General features: G+C 45.9%; 3 protein-coding genes across 4 annotated transcripts in view; 1 reads left to right on the forward strand and 2 right to left on the reverse strand.

Annotated features, from left to right (window-relative positions):
- LOC109295856 overlaps positions 1-4,260 on the forward strand; it is an 11,478-nt gene extending 7,218 nt beyond the window's left edge. Inside the window, exon 2 of the mRNA XM_019514952.1 lies at positions 2,475-4,260. Within this exon, the coding sequence (XP_019370497.1) occupies positions 2,496-3,266 (771 nt within the window). The 5' untranslated portion in view covers positions 2,475-2,495 and the 3' untranslated portion in view covers positions 3,267-4,260. The remainder of the gene's footprint in view (positions 1-2,474) is intronic.
- A 2,526-nt stretch (positions 4,261-6,786) lies between these two features.
- ART4 (ADP-ribosyltransferase 4 (Dombrock blood group)) lies at positions 6,787-14,627 on the reverse strand. 2 transcript variants are annotated; one of them, XM_019514956.1, is made up of 3 exons: positions 13,995-14,627; positions 9,821-10,535; positions 6,787-7,379 (listed from the first exon to the last, which is right to left on the reverse strand). In XM_019514956.1, the coding sequence occupies exons 1-3, from the start codon at positions 14,043-14,045 to the stop codon at positions 7,276-7,278; spliced, it is 870 nt and encodes a 289-aa protein (XP_019370501.1). In that variant the 5' UTR covers positions 14,046-14,627; the 3' UTR covers positions 6,787-7,275. The 2 variants fall into 2 exon arrangements, with proteins under 2 accessions (XP_019370501.1, XP_019370500.1); XM_019514955.1 differs by having other exon boundaries at positions 13,980-14,626.
- A 4,090-nt stretch (positions 14,628-18,717) lies between these two features.
- Positions 18,718-22,567, reverse strand: part of LOC109295859 (matrix Gla protein-like) — a 9,087-nt gene continuing 5,237 nt past the window's right edge. The window contains exons 3-4 of the mRNA XM_019514957.1: positions 20,430-20,502; positions 18,718-19,785 (exon numbers count right to left, since the gene is read on the reverse strand). Coding sequence (XP_019370502.1) covers positions 19,656-19,785; positions 20,430-20,502 — 203 coding nt within the window. The 3' untranslated portion in view covers positions 18,718-19,655. The remainder of the gene's footprint in view (positions 19,786-20,429; positions 20,503-22,567) is intronic.

Consider the following 22,567-nt stretch of genomic DNA (forward strand, 5'->3'; position numbering starts at 1 on the left):
CTGAAACATCAACATTTTTTGGTTGTGTGCAGCAACATTTTGTGTTTTTCAGTGCTAGCTCTGTGAGGTGGAAGATTATAACAGATAAGATTCACTGCTCACTCCACTCTTTGTCAGAGACATGCTGGGGTGCACATGCTGATGCTATCCATCCCCTCCCCGAGCATCTTCCAGGTATTCTGGAAGCACTGGAATGTGCTCTTGAATTAAATTTGACACACAAAGCTCAATCACAACTGGAAGCACTGAAAAGGTAGTTCAGCTCGTTTTCATGCCTTTTGTTGGCTAGCTTCTGGTACAAAGTTCTTACAAGTATTGATGACAGAAACAAGATTTTACAAGTCAGGGGAATCTCTCTTGAATCAGAGGCAGCTCTCATTGCTGATATTATTGAAGAAGTAAAACAACTTGGAGATCAGCGGCCCAAAATTCTACAGGAAGCATGTCTTGTAGCAGAAGGCATGGGAATTTTGCCAGAGTTACCAAAGAAGAGAGGCCAGAAGCAGAAAAGATGTCATGATGACACAGCTGAGGAATCACGTTCTACCATCTCTGAAAATGATCCAGAATCTTTATTCAGAAGAAATGTTTTTGATGCAACTTTAGACAACGTTATCTATGGATTAGAGTGCAGATTCCAGCAACCAATAACGTTTTATTTTACATTTCGTTCAGTCCGAAAATATGTGACACTAGATCCTGGGGAAGTGGACAAAGCTTCTAAATGTCTACTTCACAGGTATCCTACAGATCTTTCTGAGAATTTTCCTTGTGAAATGTTGCATCTGAAAAAAAATTCACAGTTCACAATTCACAGTCAATGTCAGCAGGGGGAGTCATATAACAATCCACCCTGCTGATCTCTTTGGTACTTAATTACTGCAGCGGGTGCTGGCAAACCAATAATCCCCTCACTTCTGAAATGTATTCCTCTCCCTTCCCTCCTCCCTGAAGCCGTAGCTGTCCACAGCAATCCCCACGCCAAGCCACAATAGCCTGCACGGTTATACCCTCCCCCACCCTCAGTCCTCATGGACTCCCACACCAATCTGCCTGTGAAAGAAAACACGTCACATCCACATGGAACTTTATAAATTAAAACCTTTATTTTCACTTTTAAAATATTTGTTTCAATGCATGATAAAAATGTTACTCACTGAATAAAAGCTTTAACCTTAAAAAGAAAAAAAAACAGTATAAAACAGTATAAAAATATAGTATAAAAATATAAAATTCTCTTTTTCCTCTGTATATAAACTATAAATAAATCACTAACAACTATACTATAAAGAAATAAATAACTACAAATACACTATTCTATTCTATTCTATTCTATTCTATATTTTCTATTCTATTCTACTCTATTCTATTTCTATTCTATTTCTATATCTATTCTATAACCCTTCTATTTTTATACTGTGTCTAATCTTATGTCTATAATCTTCTATTTTCTATCTTCTATTGTTTTTAATCTTCATTATCTGCTTCTATCTCTGCTCTTCTGAAAGTCCTGCAGGGGAAGAAAGAAGAAGTGTTTGGCCCATACTCCCAGATTCACACAATCACACCTTCATGCACATGACAGTGACAGCCACACAGCTGAGGCAATGCCCCACAGATAAACAGAATACACTGTTTATCAGGACACACCTTGGCTTACTAGGAACAATGGCCATGAAGTGATGGAGAGCAGATTTAGATTAAACATTAGGAAAAAATTCTTTAGGGTGAGGGTTACCAAAATCTGGAATGGACTTCCAGCGGAGGTGGTGCTCTCCCCTACCTTGGTGGTCTTTAAGAGGAGACTAGACAAGCACCTAGCTGAGGTCATCTGACTCCAGCGCTCTTTCCTACACAGGGCAGGGGGTCAGACTCGATGATCTACTGAGGTCCCTTCCAATCCTAAAAATCTATGAATTCTATGAAGTATTATCTGAATATTTCAAATATTACTTAAATATTACCTAAATTTCAGAAAATTACCTAAATATTAAAATATATCAAATATTACCTACATTTAAAAAAATACCTAAATATTTCAAATATTACCTAAGTATTTCAAAGGTCCTGCCTTTAAATGGGATGCAAAAATCATGGTCACCATAGCTGGTGGCTGGCCCTGGCAACACAAGCAGCCCCTTCCACCGCCATTGCCAAGGCCACAGAGCTGCCCTGTTACACTTATTTTTATACTTAAATGCTATATTTTTGCTTATATGTAAAGGGTCAAGTTCAAACCTGGCATAAGCATCATATCAGCGAAAGGCATCTGCTTACATCAAACCTGAATTTACCCCCCAGAAGGAGGCGTGCAAAATGTAAAGGGTTACGCCAATGTGCTGTTTAAGAGAGATTCTTTTCTAGTTCCAGTTGTCTTTTTAAATAAGTATGAAATTTTCTATTACAGCTCAGGATACAAGTATCTCTGATTTTCCTCACCTGTAAGTTTGTTTGTTTTTTGGTTTGGTTTTCAGTGTGCAGTCTCCTTCCTGGAAATGTTGTCCTTCTTGGGTTCAGAGACAGATGAGGAAAGACTGATCAAAGCCAGCCAGACTCTGTATGATTATGTGTATTTATATGTCTCTTCCACAAATACAATATTCAGAATCCTCAATCAGCACCTTGGTACCCACTTCCCCATTATTTCAGTGAAAGAAAGCCTTAGCCTTAAAGAGAACCTTCAGCTCTTGATCAGCTCTCTGAAAGAGTTGCAAACTGTTGTAGAAACAGAAGCCAAAGATGTTAAGCATCACGTCGGCCAACAGTTGTATGCTAAAATTGCTGGCCCCATCACCTCTCTGCAGGAGAAGACTGCAGTTGTAAAGGACCTGTATGAAAATTATAAGGGAGTTTTAGGAGGTATATGTGGTCCATTCATTGCAGTGCTGCTGAAACATGGCAATCTCTCAGACTCAATAGAGTCTGCCATTCATCAGTTGGTGACTTCCCCTGCCTTATCCCTCCAAGTTGCTGACCTTATAAATCACAATGATCTCACCAAAATACTACCAACTACTGACAATGGCAGCAGCCCTTCAAGGAGTACCGCTCAGCAGACTGGACCACTCAATCCGTCAACCAGTTTCTCACTGCCTGGCTTCATACGAGCTATTCTTCAGCGACAAACTACTAAGAACAGCCTGAAAATTGCAGCAGACTATCTGGAAGAAGCTGTCAGGGTACTAAAACCATCTTGTGAATTATTCCAGTGCATTGTTAAACTGGTCAAGGTCTGTACCTCACTGGTGCCTGAGAAGGTGCAGTGATCCGTCAGGCAAATGCTCACATGGTAGAGATCCATTTCTTTCCTTTCTATTCTTACAACCAGGAAAGTTATGCAAAGGAACAAGAGATAATTTCTGCTTCCCCAGTAATTTCTGCTGTCACATTTAGCATCCAGATCTGAACATTGTATTAAAGAGTGAAAGTCAAGCCCTGTTGTTTTGTTAATGCAAAATCTGAATAAATAAAAATCAACAGGAAACTAACTCAAAAGGTAACTGTTGACTGTTGAAATTGTATCTTTATTAAGTATGTTTTAACAGTCTGGCCAAGCCTATTTGATTATTTTAATAGTGTTAGTTCAGTTTGACTTGTCTGCTTTTGTGAGTTGGGCAACTACAGTTCCTTTATTTTAAATAAGCTGTGATAGGGGTATTCTTAGGGAAACTGACCACTGATTGGATTTGCAGGTGATCTGTCATTTTGGAGCAGAGGATCATTGTGATTTGAGATCTTAATGTGCAGCAAAGTGAAGAATGATTTTGTCTGTCTACCAGTTTTTCTGTGCTACCTTGGCCATGTGACTTAGAGGTAAATCAACAGGACTTGGGCAACTAACTCAGTTAAGGCACCTATAGGTCCTCATAATTTTTTGGTCAACTTTCTAATCCTGGAGGCACCTACGTTTCCTGGACACCTAAATTTGGTGGTGGCCAGATGAAACAATTGTATTGGTTTACTTCAAGAAACACTGAGCCAATGAGCTGTTTCTTCTGTCTGTTCCTAAGCCACTGTGACTTTAAATCCATTTAATTTATTTTTAAAGTTACAGCACTAGTCTATTGGTACAGGTAGAGGAGTGGACAGATACAACAGCTACATTGGCTTATCTGACACACAGTTCAGCAGCCTGTCCCTCAGCCCTTTTAAATGTTTCATCATTACATCTGAAAGTTCCCTGGGCATCTAATAAGTGTCTATTTCTGAGCCTTCCTAGAAGTACCTGAGTCATAACTCAGGCCTTTGTACGTGCCACATTTTTTGCCCTTTTTGCACTGCAACAGCGTGACTGTTTGCACAAGCAGGTTTTCCAGACAGTTTAAAAGTCTTTCTGGTGCATTAAAGTAAGATTCCTCGGATGTAGTTTAGTTTGGCTCACCGCGAATTAAAGCATTGCATCCATGGATTTGTTGCAGGCAAACACTAAGGCACTCAAAGACGTGTAATGAGCCTCTTTGTCCACCAGGTGGCGCTGCGGCTTGTCTATAGTTCACCACTTTGAATTGCTTCTGCTTTCAAATTGCTTCCACTTCTTTGTTTTCATGTACCATTGCCCAGCTCCGTGTTCCCACAGCTGCGTGGCAGGGCATGGGGAAGGGGGCCCTGGGCCAGGGCACAGCCCTCGACCATCCCACTCTCCTGCCGCGCTGGGCGGGGACTGAGCTTAATTTGTTGGAAAACCAAGTGTGTGCAAACACACTGATGCAGCGCTCCAAAATAAACAAGTTTAAATTTTATAAACCTATTTAATTTAATAAGGATTAAACCCCATGGTGTGTACAGGCGTCCAACAGTGCTGAACAGCAGAATAGCTAATTCAGGCCAGAGCCTGATTCGGGATCTACATTGTAGACATTCCCCTGCCACCAGAGTCCAGGTCTATCAATTCCTAGTTGGGGCAAATTGTACTGAGCAGGTTAATAGAAAAATACATCAGCTAGGATGCACAAATATAATTTTACACAAGCATAAATTTCAGATGGTGCAGAGCTCCTAAAAGGCTAATAGTAAACCAACTGAATGAAGACTGGATCAGTGAGACATTTAAAGAAAATCTCAGTTGCCATGCTGGACAAAAGCTGTGATGCACTATAAAAAAGATATTGCAAAGTGGGTTGCAGGAATCAGGAAGGATTTTGCTGCATAATTAAGTAAATAACATAGTGGCCAGGTTGTAAAAGTAACGAAGTGGCCATTTGGTAGTCTGTGTAAATGCATTACTGAGTTTCAGTTCAATTTTTAGTGGCTAGATGTCTTCAGTGTAAAACAATACATATTTGGTCATCTTGTTAATAGACTGAGCTCAGACCAAAGCCTCAATGAGCCAGAAGCTAAACAACAACCTCATGTCTAAGATATGGCCCCTCTAAGACAGACGCAATCAAGTGGAGTGGGAAATTTTCATTACTGTTCACACACTGTAGTTGTTTTGGGATTAAAGAACTTCAGAGTTATTGCTCTGATGCCTCAGAGATATGCTAAATTAACTTGTAAAAATTAGGAAAGCATATATGTAAATAGTATTCTTATTTCAGTATGTGACATGGGGGACTGCGGCATTGACAAATGCACGGTCACATGGGTGGCAAACTGGCTCTAGGGGCGCACCCAGAGGGTGGTGGTGCACAGGTCGATGTCAGCCTGGGAGGGTGTGGGCAGCGGAGTCCCCCAGGGCTCGGTCCTTGGGCTAGTGCTCTTCAATATCTTCATTAGTAACCTGGACGAGGGTGTGGAGTGCACCCTGTTCAAGTTCGCTGATGACACCAAGCTGTGGGGTAAAGTGAATACACTGGTAGGCAGGGACTGCATCCAGGCAGACCTGGATAGGTTAGAGAAGTGGGTGGATCTGAACAGGATGCGGTTCAACAAGGACAAGTGCAGGGTGCTGCACCTGGGGAGAGGGAACCAGCATTATGGTTATAGGTTAGGGGCTGACCCTCTCAGCAGCACAGAGGCAGAGAGGGATCTTGGAGTCAGGATTGACTCCAGGATGAATATGAGTCGCCAATGCGATGAAGCAATAGGCAGAGCCAACTGCACCCTGTCATGCATCAACAGGGGCATCACTAACAGGTCCAGAGAGGTCTTGCTCCCCCTCTATGCGGCGCTGGTCAGGCCGCAGCTGGAGTACTGTGTCCAGTTCTGGGCGCCGCACTTCAAGAGGGACGTGGAGAACCTGGAGAGGGTCCAGAGGAGGCCACTCATATGGTTGAGGGCCTCCGTGGCCAGCCCTATGAGGAGAGGCTGAGGGACCTGAATCTCTTCAGTCTCTGCAAGAGGAGACTGAGGGGGGATCTTGTGGCTGCCTACAACCTTATCAGGGGCCACCAGCAGGGACTCGGGGAAAGTCTGTTCACCAGGGCCCCCCTTGGAGTCACCAGGAACAATGGCCACAAGCTGAGGGAGGATAGGTTTAGGTTAGATATTAGGAAGAACTACTTCACTGTAAGGGTGGCCAGAGCCTGGAATAGGCTTCCCAGAGAGGTGGTGCTCTCATCTTCCCTGGAAATCTTCAAGAGGAGACTGGTTAGGCAACTGGCTGGGGTCTTATGACCCCTGCCACCCCCAGTGCTCATTCCTGCCCATGGCAGGGGGTTGGACTAGATGATCTGTCTAGGTCCCTTCTGACTCATGGATTCTATGATTCTGTGAATTATGATCACTGGTATCACACACTGAAAGTCAAAGCAATAAAATAGAAGGGACAGTTAGTTTTAATAGTATCACACCCCTCCCCGACACACATGCAAACACACACACATACACTAAGCTAATACAAGTCAGTTGGCTCTACAATTTTTATTTAACATATATGTAATTTTCAGGTCTTTTATTATTGGCCACCAGAGGGTACTATTACTGCAGACACAAAAAAATCCTACTAAGACTTTTAAAGGAAATGCTAATACACAGTCTGTTAGGACTTGAGTTTTGTTCAGTCAGTTTATATTCATACTGAAGGCCTTACAAAAAAGGGCTGAGACTGACTGGAGTCATAGTTATGCTCCTTAGTACATGCACAGATCAATTATCCTTGTATTTGCAATGTATATACACATGGACCTGGTTTGATGATAACATAGTGCATGAGTTCTTGTAGAGTCTGAACAGCGCACACCCTGACTCAACTAGTCAATGAGAGTTGCAGCCAAAGTCACAAAAGGTGTTTGGCACTTTGTTGCATCAGTAATATCTATTGCTCTATCACTAGCTTGTCATTCCCTCTCCTCCATTCTTCACTCTTGCTCACTCAGCATATGAATCCATCTGGAATCAGGGAAAAAGCCATTGTCTGGCCAAGTATAAGGAATCAGTGATCACACAAGAAAGAAAAACAGTGACCCATGGTGTGCTGACACAGTTCTTGTTACTTGACGCTGTAAAAGAATCAAACAGGAAGATCTTTAGAGTTTCATTGACAGGGTAGAGTTCTGTTGCATTTCATTTCTGGCAGCCCTTGTTTAGGACAACCATTTCCTTATAAAATATGTTTAACACATGAATGAAAAAAAATGGTGTAATCACATCCAGAAAACCTTTTGCCCAGAATCAAATGCATGTAGTCCAAATTTTCCATTTCCTCAGTTTTAGCTATTTTGAAATGTAGCATACAGCATATACAATGCATAGCTCAGATTAAATTTGCCTGTTTCAAAGGTGTATCACAGAGACCTCTATACAAAATCATTTCTATCTCCTTTACATTCCAGTGGAGTTAATAAACTCCACCTTCTGTGCAGGATTCTAGCTTGACTAAGATATCCCTTCTCACCTCTGATAAAGCCATAGTAAAGTAAATATATCCAAAATCCTTCTTATTCAATTGTACTAACATTCTGGAATGCATTCTATTTGCGTATGAGTCTTAACCCAGAGATGTCAAAGTATATTTTCTTTAGTTACAATGGAAATCAAAATCAGCCTCACGAGTGGATGTAACCTTAACTCAGGGCTATCCAGCGTCTGGGAACCAGAGGCCACATGCCGCATAGGCCACGTGATTTGGGCTGCATGCCACATAGCCCCCCAGGATACCTGCCCCCAGATAGGGGCGGGCAATTATTTCGGGCAGAGGGCCGCTTACCCAGTTTTGGCAAGCTGTCAAGGGCTGCATGGGTAGCCCCACCCCTTGACAGGTGCCCCGCCTCCTGGTCACCATCTTGGGACCAAAGTCCCAATGTCTTGGGACCAATGTCTCAGGGCCAGCACCGGTTGGGCCCAGAGCGAGGCTGGGCTGGCAGGGGTCTGTGAAGCTGGGCTGGGCTGCACCAGCAGAGAGAATGGGGAGCTGACCCGGCTCCATAGAGCCCCTGCCAGCCAGGGCCCTGTACTCCTGCCGCCCTGCTGTGGGCCCCGCTGGTGCTGGCCCCAGGACACCAGTGTGGGCCCCATTCACCTGCTCACTCCAGTGCCCCTCAAGCTCTGTGGTACAGGCAGGGGGCAGCTTGCAGCCCTGATCCGCTGCTCGCCAGCAGGTAATGAGCTGGTGCTAAGTGGGGGGAAAAGCAGCTCCTCCCCTGCCCCATGGCCACTGCTCCCATGCAGGCTGCGAGTGGCTGCAGCGCAGGGCGCCGGGCACAGGGCGGGGGAGGGGTGGCTTTCCCCACCCCCCTGTGCTCAGCACCAGCTTGTAACCCACACCCACTGCCATCCTGGGCCCTGCACCGGCTTCGGGCTCACCTGTCAGGGCTACGCCATGGTAGCAGCTGCAGCCCCACCACTTGCTGCAATGGGCAGTTTGCCACCATCACCTCTGGGTTGTCCAGCACGCAAGCTTCAGGTGGGCAGCAGCAGCAAACACTGCCCAGCGTGGCAAGAGGTGAGGCCACAGCTGCTGCTGCTGCAGTGCAGGCCCAATGGGCGAGGCTGGAGCCAGCATGGCACCCAGGCTGGTAGCGGGGGTGGGTTACAAGCTGGTGCTGAGCATGGGTGGGGGAAAGCGGCCACTCCCCTGCCCTATGCCCAGCGCCCCATGCTGCAGCCACTCACCACCCGCGTGGGGCTGCCTGTGCCTGCTCAGGACAGCCCCGCGTCGGCTGCGAGTGGCTGCAGCAGGGAGCACCAACCATGGGGAAGGCAAGGAGCTGCTTTTCCCTGGGCTCAGCTTTTCCCCGGGCTCCTTCCCTGCCCAAGGTTCCCCCCACCCTCCCTTATCTGAGTTTCCAGCCTGGTGCACTCACATGGTCCCAGGCTGGGGGGGCTGGGCCAGGCAGACCATGCTGTTGCAGGAGCCTGCTGGGCTTCCCCTGGGTCTTACTGCCCCTGGTTTCTGTCATTTTTGACAGGAACCAAGGACAGATCAATATGAATTTTCTAAATTTTTTAGGGGCCCCGCAGACCAGATAGAATGGCCTCACAGGCTGGATGCACCCCGCAGGCCATATTTTTCCCACCCCTATGTTAACCCCTCACAGGCTGGAGGTGGTCCTGTTGGACAGCTCTGCCTTAACTGAGTGAGAAACCACAGCTGCTCCATCCTAATTGGATTGACCTGCATAAATGAGACTATCATTTTTGTTCATACTTAACAAGTCTTAAAAACAAAAAAATTCCCATTGCTGCTGCTTCTGCTTGATGTGCACCATTCCTAACAATATTGGGATGCCTGAAAAAAAAAGCTTGTTTAGGTCTTGGCTTCTTTGCCAGCAGTTTACCAATCTTACCTGTACAAAACAAAATTAATAATTGGTTCTCCAGCATCACCACCACCACCAAATTTTACTGTAGCCCAAGAACAAAAAAGCATACACCCAGCCAAAGGACATGCCTAGATCCTTCTGCTTTGGGTCTACACTATGAGAATTCCAATAGACAATACCTTTCAGGAGTTCACAGTTGTACTTGCTGTAATTCCCCAAAGAGTCCAGACGCAGCCAGTTGCCTCTCTGAGTCCAGTTGAATTTCCTGACTCTGAATACTTCATAGGGGGGGATAAGGACCTCCCTCTCAGATGCGTAGTGGGAGAACTGCTGCACAGGTGCTCCCAGGCAAGTCTTTATGATGAACATTGTTTCGGTCCCAAATTTCTTGGCTTCCTTCCAAAGGAGAGAGGAGGAGGCAAAGCGGCCAAATCGCACTGTACTGCCCAGTTTAGCCTCAAAATGCAGCCCTTTTACCCCCCTGTATACTAGATAGCACTTTGTAGTTGTGCCACTTCCCCACCTCCTTATCAATTGAATTGCTGTAGTCAGGTAGAAGTGCAAATATTTGAAGGGGAAGTTGTGTCTGTAGTGCCCTGGAGATCTCCCAGCTCTGGATACAACCTGGTTCAAGTCAGAGTGTAGTGGAGAATTCATGGTATAAGCAATGAGGGCTATAGAGTGATTCTCCTGCATCTCTTTGAGCAAACTAGTTGACATCATTGCCCAAGCCTCTCGGGCTTTTTCCCAAATGTTTGAGTAGTTCTCATGAGCACCCAGTTCTTTTTGGAAATAGTTTCCTTGTTTCAGTTCTTCCACCACCTGGTTTCTGCATCCATCATATTGGTCATCAAAGGAATCTGGTGCCATATCCATGAAAATTTGGGGTACAGCCTACAACATATAAGTCATGCAAGTTTATTCTAAAAAATATGGCCCTGTCAGCTTGAGTATATCAATATGGAAATAAATCATAATTTGTTCCACTGTTTGTCCTACTACAGAGGGCCCAGAGTGCACAGCAAAACAGTAGATACTACAGCACAGTGTTAGCATCTCCACATGCCATTAGGGAGCAGCAATAAACTGCAGAGCTTATTGCTCCACCTTTTATTTCTCCTGGGAAGCTCCTGCGCATGTGTTTGCACATGCACCCAGACCTCAGCACATTGACCCAGGTCTCAGCAGCCCAGGGCTGCTCCAACTGGTGTCAATGTGCTGCAAAGGGTCTGGCCTGGGCCACAAGTGTGCTTCAGCATGGAGCTAGCCAGCTAGCAGGTCCAACACTGAAGCACCCTTGTGCACCAGCAAGGTGGTCAACATCTACACATGCATTGTTGCGCACAAAATAACTCTGCAACAGGCTAGGACTTGTATTTACAAGCCTTACCTTGCCTTACCTTTCATGTGTCCTAATAGGGGTGCAATGTGTAGACACTCAGACATTTACTACATGGTTAATTAGGTAACTGCACAATAAACATCTCACGTAAATGTGCCCAGTGAGTGGTAGACAAACCTGGCATTCATTTTGCTCTTGAGAGGAGCACCTATGTGACCTCAGGTGTTTACACAAGTTAAACTGAGAGACTGCGTCCCCATGAGAAATATGCTTTTTCCCAGAGACAAAGAGCAGTGGCACAATGTGCTGCTTGTCCCCGGGAAACTCCGATGCACATGTGCTCTGGCACACAGCATGTTACCCAAGGCAGGGTAGGAGAGGCTAGGGCCAGTACCTGCAGTATCATCAGCCTTATCTGGGGTCCTGAGGGCCTTCAAGGGCTGTAGCTGTGGCAATCCAGCAGCATGGAGCCTAGCCAGCAGCTGGAGCCTGCCAGGCTCTGGTTTCTAGTGGCACACACTGCCACCGCATGTGTTGCCCCACTTTTTTAAGGTGAGGGTTTTCTTGATTGTCAAATGGCAAGATTCCTGTTAATTAATTATATTAGTTATTTCTCCATTATCTTTACCTTTTTTGATGCAGAAATGTAAGTAGGTGGCTAGGGGTTAATAGGGTGGATCATTGATCCATCTGCTTTGGTATCCTGCCTCTGACTGCCCAGTGTTTCAGAAGAAATATGTAATCATCAGTAAGGATCTGTGTTTTCTGTTCCTCATGGGAAAACAGAGAAAAACATGGATTTTCTCCTTTTACTGAAGGAAAACATAGATTTCTCATTTTAACAGAGAAACCCATGGATTTTGCAGTTTTGGAAAGAGCTCTCTGAAAGCTGGCAGATTTCCAGCTTGCAAGGGGCTGAGAGGGAGCAGGAGGCGGGCAATCAGGCAGGGGGTGCCATGTGCATGTATATGCTCCTGTAGCTAACTGGGGGAGGGAGGGAGTTGAGCAAGGCTGGGGGTAGGGCTGGGACTGCTGCCCAGCCGGGTGGTGCATGGGGCCTGGAGCTGCAATATGTGGCTGCAGGGCCCCCGGCAAGGAGCAGGACAGGGCCATAAGTGGCTCATCTGGGGGCGCAAGGGGGGTGGAACCAGCTTCCCGCCACTGCACACACTCCTAGGGGCACAGGGGGGACCCATACCCCCCCCCAATCTGTGCATGGGGTGGAGGCAGGCACAGGCTGCCCACTGTGGGCTTGGGCTCCTGCCTTGCTGCCCTCCCCCAGGGCCTCCACAGCCTGGCATGTGTGACCTAGCACTGCAGGGTGCAGCAGGGCAGCATGGGAATCTCGTTGCCGCTGTGAGCTTTGCACTGCCCTGGTGACACATCCCCCAGCATGTACAGCTGCAGCAAGGAGCAGAATCCCACACCGCCACCCCTGCTGCTGCTGCTGCTGCTGTGCTGGGGATGCCTTGCCAGGGCAGCATAGAGCTTGCAGCAGCAAAGAGATCCCCACATGGCCCTGCTGTTTCCTGCTGCGCCAGGTCTCACCCACTGGGCTTCGGAGGACCTGGGGGAAGGGAGCAGGGTGGGAGCCCAAGCCCATAGTGGGCAGCCGGTGCCTGACCCCACCCCCGCCCCTGTCTCATGCACAGATCTGGGGGCACGAGTCCCCCCTGCCCTCCAGGAGTACACGCAGCAGCAAGGAGCCACCCCCTCCCCCCCTGAGCCCGCAGCTGGAAGGTAGCAGGCAGCAGGAAACAGGCAACAAGGTGGGGAGCCGGGCTTCACTCCACTGCAGCAGCCATCACCCCCTGCCAGGGCCAGGGGACTGTGGACCCAGGTCCCTGGCCCCATAGCCCTAACACCACCAGGAGGGCCAGGGGACTGTGGCAGGGAGTGAGGTTCATGAGCAGGACCAGGGGGCTGCAGGGGAGAAGTGAAGGGCCTTTCATTTTAATCGTGGATTGGGGGGGCCGGGGTTATTAGAGAATTTGTGATTTTTTATCAGAGAATTTGCATTTTTTTATCAGGGAAAACCAGGATCCCTAGTAATCAGTATGCCAGCTGGGAAAGGCCATAAGAGTGTATGTACTATAAAGATACATTTCCTGATGCCTTGTTTTGCCATCATAGATATTCTATCTGCAGAGCATGTTGTTCACAAAATAATGGTCTGTAGCCTGTAAATCGTAAATCACATGAATAATCTTTACTCATCTAATTCATCTACATAGAGCCAAAGGAACTAATTTTATAATTAACCACTATTCCAACGGGTAAGAAGTTGCAGAAGTAGGCACCACAACAGGAAAATAATACTTAATATACATTGTTATAAGGTTATATAGCAGATTACCTGCTGACATGGTTTTTCCTATGAAAAACCTGCTGTTATGAAACATTAAAATAATGCATGTGACAATATCATTGGGCTGTTCTTTTTGCTGCCTCATTTCGTATTGGACTTTGGCCAACTGCTATGTCCAATTAGTTGATATTTAGTTGAATACTGCAAATAGGTAATCAGTTTATTTCAAATCATCACTCTTCATGTGAAAGTGGGGTCACAAAGGAATATCTTACTTGGCTTTTAGAATTACTAGTATGAACCATATTGTTTTACTTGGGATACCGCTTCTCTGACCATGTCAAGCTAAGTCATTTGGAGGGTTGGGAATCCCTACTGCAGACATGGGGATATAAAACAGCAGATGAATACATCTCTGGACAGATTTTAAAGCAAAAGAACACTCTTCTGTGAACAACCCACAAATATTGGCTGGGGAAAAATCTGACTTGAAACTATCATTTCTAGCAGCGAAGTTAGAGGGATTAGAGTAGGTGAGAAATGGAGCAAAGCCAGTGAACGCAAATTAGTTTTCATGCTAGGACTGATCCAAAATTCACTGAAGATAATGTAAAGGTTCTGTTTGACTTCAGTGGGCTCTGAATCAGCCATTCTCTAAGAGATGACACAGTTTCAAATAAAGTACAACCTTTTCACCCCTCACCAGCCACTCCAGGGAGAAAATTAGCAGCAGGTTGGTCAGTAGATCTGTCATGATTCCAGAATCCAGAGTTCCACAATTCTTTGAGCATCAAGAGGGGTTTACTCAGTTTTCTAAAGCTGTCCTCCTCTTTTCTTTTCTAAAGTAATACACTGAATTTTTACAAATTTTGTAGTTCGGAATTTGCAGTTGGATTTAAGTCAAGATTCTTTCTTAGCTTATTCCAGAGGTAGGGATAATCACCAGACTCTTGCAGAATTGAAAGATAGTAGCTTTGAACCAAGGCAAAAAAATGCATTGGCAATAATAGCTCCAAATTAAAAATAATATAAACAAAAGCTACATACAAAAGGAAGTGTCTCTGAGTCCTTTAAAACCTGAGACAGTTTCTCTTCCACTCCTTTTATGGTTGTTATATTCACCAGGTCTGTATCAATTTGCTTCATTTCAAAATCACCTGCATTCTTTCTTTCTTCCTCCTTCTTTGTTCTCCTTACATCATACTCTGTCCAAATTTTGTTAATAGTCCAGAGAGAAAGGAGACCCTCTCTTTGAGATGTCAGAGGAATCTCTCTCCTGTGTGTTTACATAGCATGAAATGAAGAGGGAAGTCTCCAGTCCAGAGTTTAATGAGCAGCATTAAAAGGAGTGCATGGGCTCTGATAAAGGCAACAGAGACGTGGGTTTCTCATTCAGAACCCATCTGGGAGCACTGATAATACAGACGCCAATTCACTTCTGACCTCATCATCTTCTAGTTCTCCTGATAATACTGTTGGCAATCCCACTCTAATTTTAGTTGAACATTGTTTTTTAATTTCCACATTGCTTAGCGAAGGCACATAAATGGATAGTCACAAAACCAGGCTCCCACTTTCTAACGTACCTCACAGAATGAGATTACAGGGACACTCAGTCTCCGTGGTCTGATCACTTCTCATGCTCTCTGCTGAAATTGACAACAAGGAAGCAAACATTTGTCAAAACTGAAGGTGTTTTTGTGTAGTGTGGGCAAATGAATTAGGCTAAGAGCTACCAGCTCATTTCACAAAACTGCAGTCAGATGGCAGCAACTTTCAATCAGTGCTGATTTTGGTAGGAGTCAAACCAGTCCCTTTTTGTAAGCAGCTACATCAATGATTCTCAGCCAGGGTGACACAGCAACCTGGGGTTCCTCGAGAGCCTGTCCTTTCAAGGGTGCTACGGGGAGCCACACAATTAGCACTGGTAGGTGTGCATACACAATCACATGATCAACCAGAGATTTCATGTAGGATACCGTAGTGTCAAAAACACTCTGACCAGTTGTGGTCTTTCTGAAGAATTGCTCTGTTATTGTTTTGTAGTCAAAATGTAAGTGAAACAAAAAGCTGGCATTTTCTTGGGGGTGCTTTGAATCTATCAAGGGGTGCCGCAAATCCGAAAACATTAGGAACCAGTCAGCTACATGTTCTACTCCTACTTACAGTTTGCACATGATCTGATTCTGAGGGGAATTGTGTCCAGCTTGTGGGAGGCAGTTCACAAGACATTTAGACAAACCTGAACATGCTTGGGGCTAAGTTTTGTGAAGTCATAAACAGAACAGCACATTCTGGAGCCTTTTCGGCGCTCTCAGCACTGATAAGTTCTTCTTACGTATCTCTGTAAAACACACCAATACCCCTGCTTCCCACCTCCCACCCATGTAGCTTCTCTGGACTTCTTACCCACATATCATGCTCTGTGGCTTGTGGTGGTTACTCTGCATAGAAGAACTAACAAAGGGGGCCAAAGCATGGTTCTGTGCATATGGAATAATGAAATGCAATCTTTAGCTCAACTTGGTAGTACTTGAGGCAGAAAGGACTAGGGATGATAATCAAGGAAGGTGTGTTGGCTGGTAAATCAGGTACACGTGTTTATAGTTTGGTTCCTCATGAGACATATACAACTACAAAGATGATGTGAGCTTATGGCCACCATTGATGTCAAAATACAATTAGGCGCTAGTTCATAATACCATGATAGTCTGTAGCATGGGGCTTGGTGCTCCTGCTACTTTAAGGACTGCTGGTGGTGGGAGAAGCAGGCAGCAGGTGTAACCAGAGTCAATCAGGAGCCATAGGACTAGGGAGCGGTCCAGGCTAGACTGAATATAAGCCCAGGCCCTGAATGTAGCCAGCAGTAAGATTCTGGGGACTGCTGAAGAAACATCATCTCAGGAGGAGCGCTACAGCTCCAGAGTGCCAACATGGAGAATACAGCATGAAGCAGGCTGGCCCTACAGGCTGCAGGGGAAGGAGCTCCTGGCTAGGAGCCCTGCAAGGGAGAGTCTGATGGGCTGCTGAACTGCCTTGTGATTCACAGTGACACTGTGGGAGCTTCAGGGCTATAATTCAGAGCTGGGGATTATGCTGGTACCTAGTGAAGACTGCCCGGAAGTTTGTTTGCCTACCCTGAGGTGGGGCTGTGGGCTGTTTTCTTCTCTTGCTGGTGTTGGTGCGTGCAGAATGGAGAGTTTGTGTTCTAGCCAGGGGGCTTATCTTTTGGTTACAGTTCATACTGGTGGTTTGGGTTGGGAGTGTGAGGGGTAGTCTCTAGCAATCCCATTAGTGCCCTAGAGAAATGTAGTCATCTTGAACCCTGCTGGGGGCAGGCTCAAGGCAGAGCCAGCACAGAGCCCAAAGCAGGGCAGAGCATGGAGCCACAGAGCCCAGAGCAGGGCTGAGCCAGGGGCCCAATGCCTGAGAGGGGTGGAGATAAGGGCCAAGGGCCCGATGCCCAAGAGGGCCAGACTAGAGCTGCTCCAATACAATGGGCCTGGGCTAGAAGGCTCAGCTAGAGAAAAGGGGTGAGGGCTAAGAAGGCCGAAACTCCAGCAGGAGAGTGATGGTACAGCAACACCTGGGAGGCATGGGATACAGTGTAGGGGCAGACAGAGCCATATAATTAGCCCTGAAGGCTTATAGGTACCCTGAGGCACAGATGGACAGAGAGCACACAGGCAGCTCAAGAGCAGGGTCAAGGCCAGTGGTGTTCAGGAAGGACCTGCTGGCTAGTGGATAAAGTAAGTCTTACTCTAGGACTCCCAAGGCAGCCTCCCTTTTGATCCAATAATTACATCAAGGCATAGCGGGGGAGGATACCTTAGAGGCAGAGCAGGGCAAGTGTTATGGGGCCACCAGGGGGTGTCACAGCCACCCCTAGAGCTCAACTGTATTACACGCTCAAAATGTTAGTACACTGTGTTCCAAGATGTGCCTGATGTGATGACACTTTTCTCCTGATGATGTAACATTGTAAAGTAGAAGAAAAAGTAATGAAAAAAGCCAATCCACGTATAGTTCTCTGAATCATTCAACCACATCTGTCTCTGAATCTTAAGAGGTGAGCTTTTAAGCTGGGGGTAGCCGAGGGGATACCCTGACAATAAGACAAGGTAACCTCCACGTCTTGCATATTCCTAAACAACAGGACGTCATTCCTAGATACAAGCAAGAATGAAAGGGGCCCAGTATGAAAAAGACTGCACACCACTGAGTTAGGGCATAGGAAAAGTCAGGAGATATTGAATATTCGTGTTTAGTTCCAAATTTGAACTTCATAAAGTAGACTGGCTATATAATGCCTTCTGCCTTTACACTGGACCTTTAGGGCTCTTTGTAAATATTTCTGTATGAAATTAATGGAAAGTTAACCTGAACATGGCTTACAGGGTCCCAATGTTTATGCAGAGCTTTGAAAATGTCAAAGGCTGTCATGGTGCAACTGATTTCATCAAATGAAGTTAAATGAAATGGCCACAAGGCAGCAGCAGAGGATCTACAAGAATGAGCTCTGGAAAACTATATATAGCTAAAAATGGAAGTTACATCCCCCTGGCTAGGCCTTGGTCCCAGCGCTTATGATCAGATCCATCCCGGCACCCATACAGAGATCTACCAGCTTCAGAGAGCCCTGGATCTGCGCAACATTCAACTGGTCCAAATCAGACTGCAAAATTAAAACCTGACGACTTTTCCGCTAAAGCAATTAACTGAAAGGGAAAAACAGTAATAAAGGATTCAACAGGCAGTTTGCTTTTTTTTACTTTAAAAGAAGAGGAGGAGGAGGAAACTGTTGTAAATAAATCTATGTCCAAACAATAGAAGGAATTAATAGTATGGAATTCTGCTGTCCTTCTGTAAGCAAAAATTCCACTTGTTTTAATGAGTTTTGTTCAGGTCAAGCCCATGTGTTTGCGTAGTGTCCATTAGTATAGCTTCATTAGAATCAATGGAACTATGCTGATTTGCACCATCTGAGAATTTGGTCCCTGGACAATCCTGAGTGTAATATCCTGTTCTGTTTTTTCTCTAATAGCAGTATGTATGGTGAGTTTCAAATCTGCCATATTTGTGCATTCTTGTCTGTTCTAGAATAATGGACTCACTGCTATACCACTTACTGTGTTCAAATGGACATGGAGACTGCATTTTCCCTGAAGAACAGAGAAAAAAGATTTAATTCAGCTGACAACAATGTAGGATGTACCTGATCCTCCTCCCAAGTCACACCAACATACATAGTTACTCCAGATTTACATTTGGGTACATGAGAGGAGAATCAAGCCAGATATTGATGTTTCCTGCTCTTTAGTACCCAACTCCAAAAAAAGTACTTTATCTTCCAACCCACTCTTCCATTCCAGTCAAATGTCCCCAGTAGAAGCCAGAGAGATGAAGAGAAAGAGCAGAACATGAACCCACTTTACATAACCCACATTTATTACAGTCAGCAACTGGGGATGACTTCACCAGCCAACATGCAAATGAAAAGAAATCACTTGTTTCCAGTCTCTTGAAGCTTGCCTCTATGAAGATACTCATTTCTTCCTCACAGAATATGACATATGATGATATATGACGATACAAGAGAGGCTTCTGAAAGTTGATAATGCATAATACTCATAAAAGATATTTGAAGGAATTTGCATAGAAGAAAGAGGATATGTAAACCAAGCATTGACACAACTTCAACCCCACCTTAATTTGTTTTAGATTTTTAAAAGTTCTATTAATTTTTCGTTCCATTTTTGCCACTCTCTGCATTTTTTTCAGCCAGGACTAGAAACTTAAGTGTCAAATAAACTATGAAGAAAGGCTTTCCGTCTGGCTATTTTCAGACAGACCAAAAACAAGTTGTACCGTAAGAAACAGAAATTACCACGACCCCACCCCACTTCCTTTCAGATCCAAGAAATTCAGTGAAGCATATAAATGAAGGTGCTTATCTCAACAGAACTACCAATGCTGCTGGTGCTCATCTGTTTCCAAGTAATACATGCTCAGGATGAGCACCAAATCCTTCTTCAGAAGGATATCCTCTTCCTACACTTGCTCTGGAGCTTTGTTGGCAGGTAAATAAAACAGGCTATCACACTTCACTGAGGAAGTTTAAAATACCATGGAGACCACAGGAGGAAAATGTCCGTGGTGAAAGCTGCGCAGTTATTGCTGAAGAATCCATGACTAGAAAATTGAAAATCGGGATAAATATTGCCTTTGTGCTCTCATTGCTGATGCACACAATTGAGGTTGGCCCAGTCTACCTTTCCCTTTTCTTTCCTTCCCTCCCACAACCCACATCCTTATAGGAATTAAACTGGACCCTACTTAGGTGAGGGAGGGGAAAATCGCATTTTCAGTACTCTTCACTATAATGGCGATAGTCAAAACGGTATCTCATTTGCCTGGAGTGATATCTACAAGGTAAATATTCTTCACACTGCTCACGCCTCTGCTCTGCTGGGGACTTGTAGTTTTCAAGGTACCTGGAGTAGACAAAGAGAAAGATGCCTTTGGTCATAGTCTGTCATTGCACTGGGGCACATTCCATGCCACTTGCTGAACTGAAGGAAAGTGATTCCCCACCAATGTACTCCTTTGTTTACTTTATTTATTTACAAAGGGATAGAACCCTTTGATTCATTCCCCCAGGCTCTACGACCTGAAAATTAAACCCAGTTCCCATCTTTATTGTCCATGAAACTGTAGCAGCTGAGGATAAAACACAAGCTCCCAGGTTACTGTTCCAGGCAATCTTATCAGCTGGGACTGCAGCCCAAGGCCTTTAGGGTATATGTATACAGCAACCTCCTGTCCTTATGGGAAAAAGTGCCCAGCAGCACAAGAACACTGACCATTGAAAACCCCTGGACATGTCCTGTCTACTGGGAGCTCCGCCGGGGGCAATGTAGAGCCAACAACCCATCCTTTTCAGGGAACTTCTTGAAGGATATCAATAGTGCTTTTAGAAAGATGTTTTCCACTTCCAGTGTCTCCAACATTCTGTTTCATGCATGGAGATGGTGGTACGAATATGAACCAAATCACCATTGTCTTCCCTCCCCCCTCTTACATAATCAGAGTAGAGTTCAGTCCTAAGTCTAATATGTGAGGCAGGGAGAGTTTTTACCATTCATAATAGGAGGAGGCCCTCTTCTTCCTCCTTACAAAGGCATTAGCAGTTTCTTTTCCTATCTTGATACCTGCCAAGGGAGAATAAAATGAGTTAGAGACATGGGGGCAAATATTACATTGTGTGCTGGAGATGGGGTATCTGCACAAAGAGATGCCTGGCCCACTTTGCCCTAGTTCCCATTGCACTTCCCTCAGCCTCCACACTAATGTCATCTCTCTCATTTCCATAGCTGGCAGTCCCAGCTGTCACAGGTTTTGACTGGGATCAAAACAGGAGCAGCACAGTCCTGTACAAATGTAGCCCTTTCAAGCTACCTTGCTGTTCCTCTGAGAGTAGGTGGCCATGACTGGCTTGCCCCTGGAGGAACTGCAGTATAAGTTAAATGAACTGTAATTAATTGACAGACACTCACAGCTCTGTGCGTATGTGTGTGTTGCTAGGGTGGGGAGAGTAAGCACATTTTATCTTGCATACTTCACAGATACCTAAAACAGAACAAAAGGCTTTCTCTCAGGAGAAATGCCACATCTGTTTACAGCCTGTAAGAGTGGTGCCTCATCATGCCACATCTGTTTACAGCCTGTAAAGAGTGTGTATACCAATGATGGTTGCATTGCCTCATTTCCAAGAACTGGCACACACAGAGTGGGAGTAGGCAGGGATTGCTTTTACAGGAATGGTCTTGGGTACAGCATAGAGGCAATGGAGGCAGGCCCATGATCACTAAATGGTGCAAGAAGTGTTCCTTATGCCAGTATTTGCAAAACACTGAGACAGAAATACAGGCCTTGCCATAGAGGTGGGACCCTTCCTAGCTTATCTCATCTTTCTACGTCAGGGTTACAGGTGCCAGTGAAATGTTTCTGTTGCCATAATTCTTGGCAAGGGAGAGAGCTCAGATGTCTGCATCCTGGGAAGGTATCCCTGGAGACCAACTGGCAAGCTAAGCTCAGGTCAGGCCTGAAATCCCATCTGCACATAAACCACCAGTTAATAAGGTGCCAGAAATGACAATCTTCCTTGAACAGTTTTGTTTTCCTTCCCCCTGTGTTTTGATTGGCTCTCTGGGGAAATTCCAACTTTTATAACTCCATACAGTGATATTGTCCTTTAGCCAGTGGAAGCAGAAAAAACAGAGGGCTTATCCATATATGTAGTCATGTGCGCTTGCAGCTGCTCAAATAGCAGCAGCACAAATTTGTGCCAGAGATTTGTGCCTCAGCATACATGCCTGAACATGCACTTTGGGCAGGGCAAATTGTGCCACTTGGGGCAAACTAACCCTGCCCAGCTCCTCCCAGATTTTCATCCAGATTTTCTCCTGTGCTGGCCCCAGCAGTATAAAAAGGTGCCCTGGCAGGCAGCTCAGGGCTATTTGCCTTCAGGAGCTTCTGAGCCCTGGGCAATTAGTATCTGGGGACACTAGCCCCTTGTCCCAGCTGGACTGCTGAAGCAGCCCTAACCTAGAGTGGCAACTGCATCCTCTATGCACTGCAGTAGTCTGGCAGTGGGAGCTCATGCCTGGCTGTGCCCTGCTGCCACCTGTGACAGCATCTGTCTCCTTGGACCTGCAGTCCCATGTCAGTGTGCCTGCCAGCTCCAGACAAGGACCGCACAACCACCTGGGCTGTGGTACACACACTGCAGCAGCGCTGCCTGCACTTCTGGGCCAGCTGCGAGGGGGTTGTGGCTGCACAGTTGGCCTTCTGGTGGCACTGCTGTCATGTCTTCTGGTGTCCCCACGCTGCCATCTGGGCAGCTATCACCCAGAAGATGTGCTTCTTGTGGTGGCCCGCTTTGAACTGTTGATGCCTGTCTTCTTGGCCCCAGATGTCCAGGAGGTCAGCCACCTCATCTGCCTTCCAGCTGGGTCCCCAGTGCTGGCCCTGGACAAGCTCCGCTTCCCAGGTCTCACCACTTGCCTCACTGTCAGAGATCCTGGTGGTGCCTGTTTAAAAATTGCAAACTCTCTGATGAAAACCCAAATTCTCTCTGTGGGTAGATTGTGGTGGAGTTTGTGGGTGTGGGAAGGACTGTGTGGCAGGGGAACTGCTCAGGAGGGGTGGGTCTCTTGCACGTCCCCCCCCCCCCCCCCGGTCCAAAGGCCCCCCCCACCCCCCCACCGCCCGCAC

The sequence above is a fragment of the Gavialis gangeticus genome, unplaced genomic scaffold (assembly GCF_001723915.1).
Source record: "Gavialis gangeticus isolate Ggan-Ray unplaced genomic scaffold, GavGan_comp1, whole genome shotgun sequence".
NCBI classification, from domain to species: domain Eukaryota; kingdom Metazoa; phylum Chordata; order Crocodylia; family Gavialidae; genus Gavialis; species Gavialis gangeticus.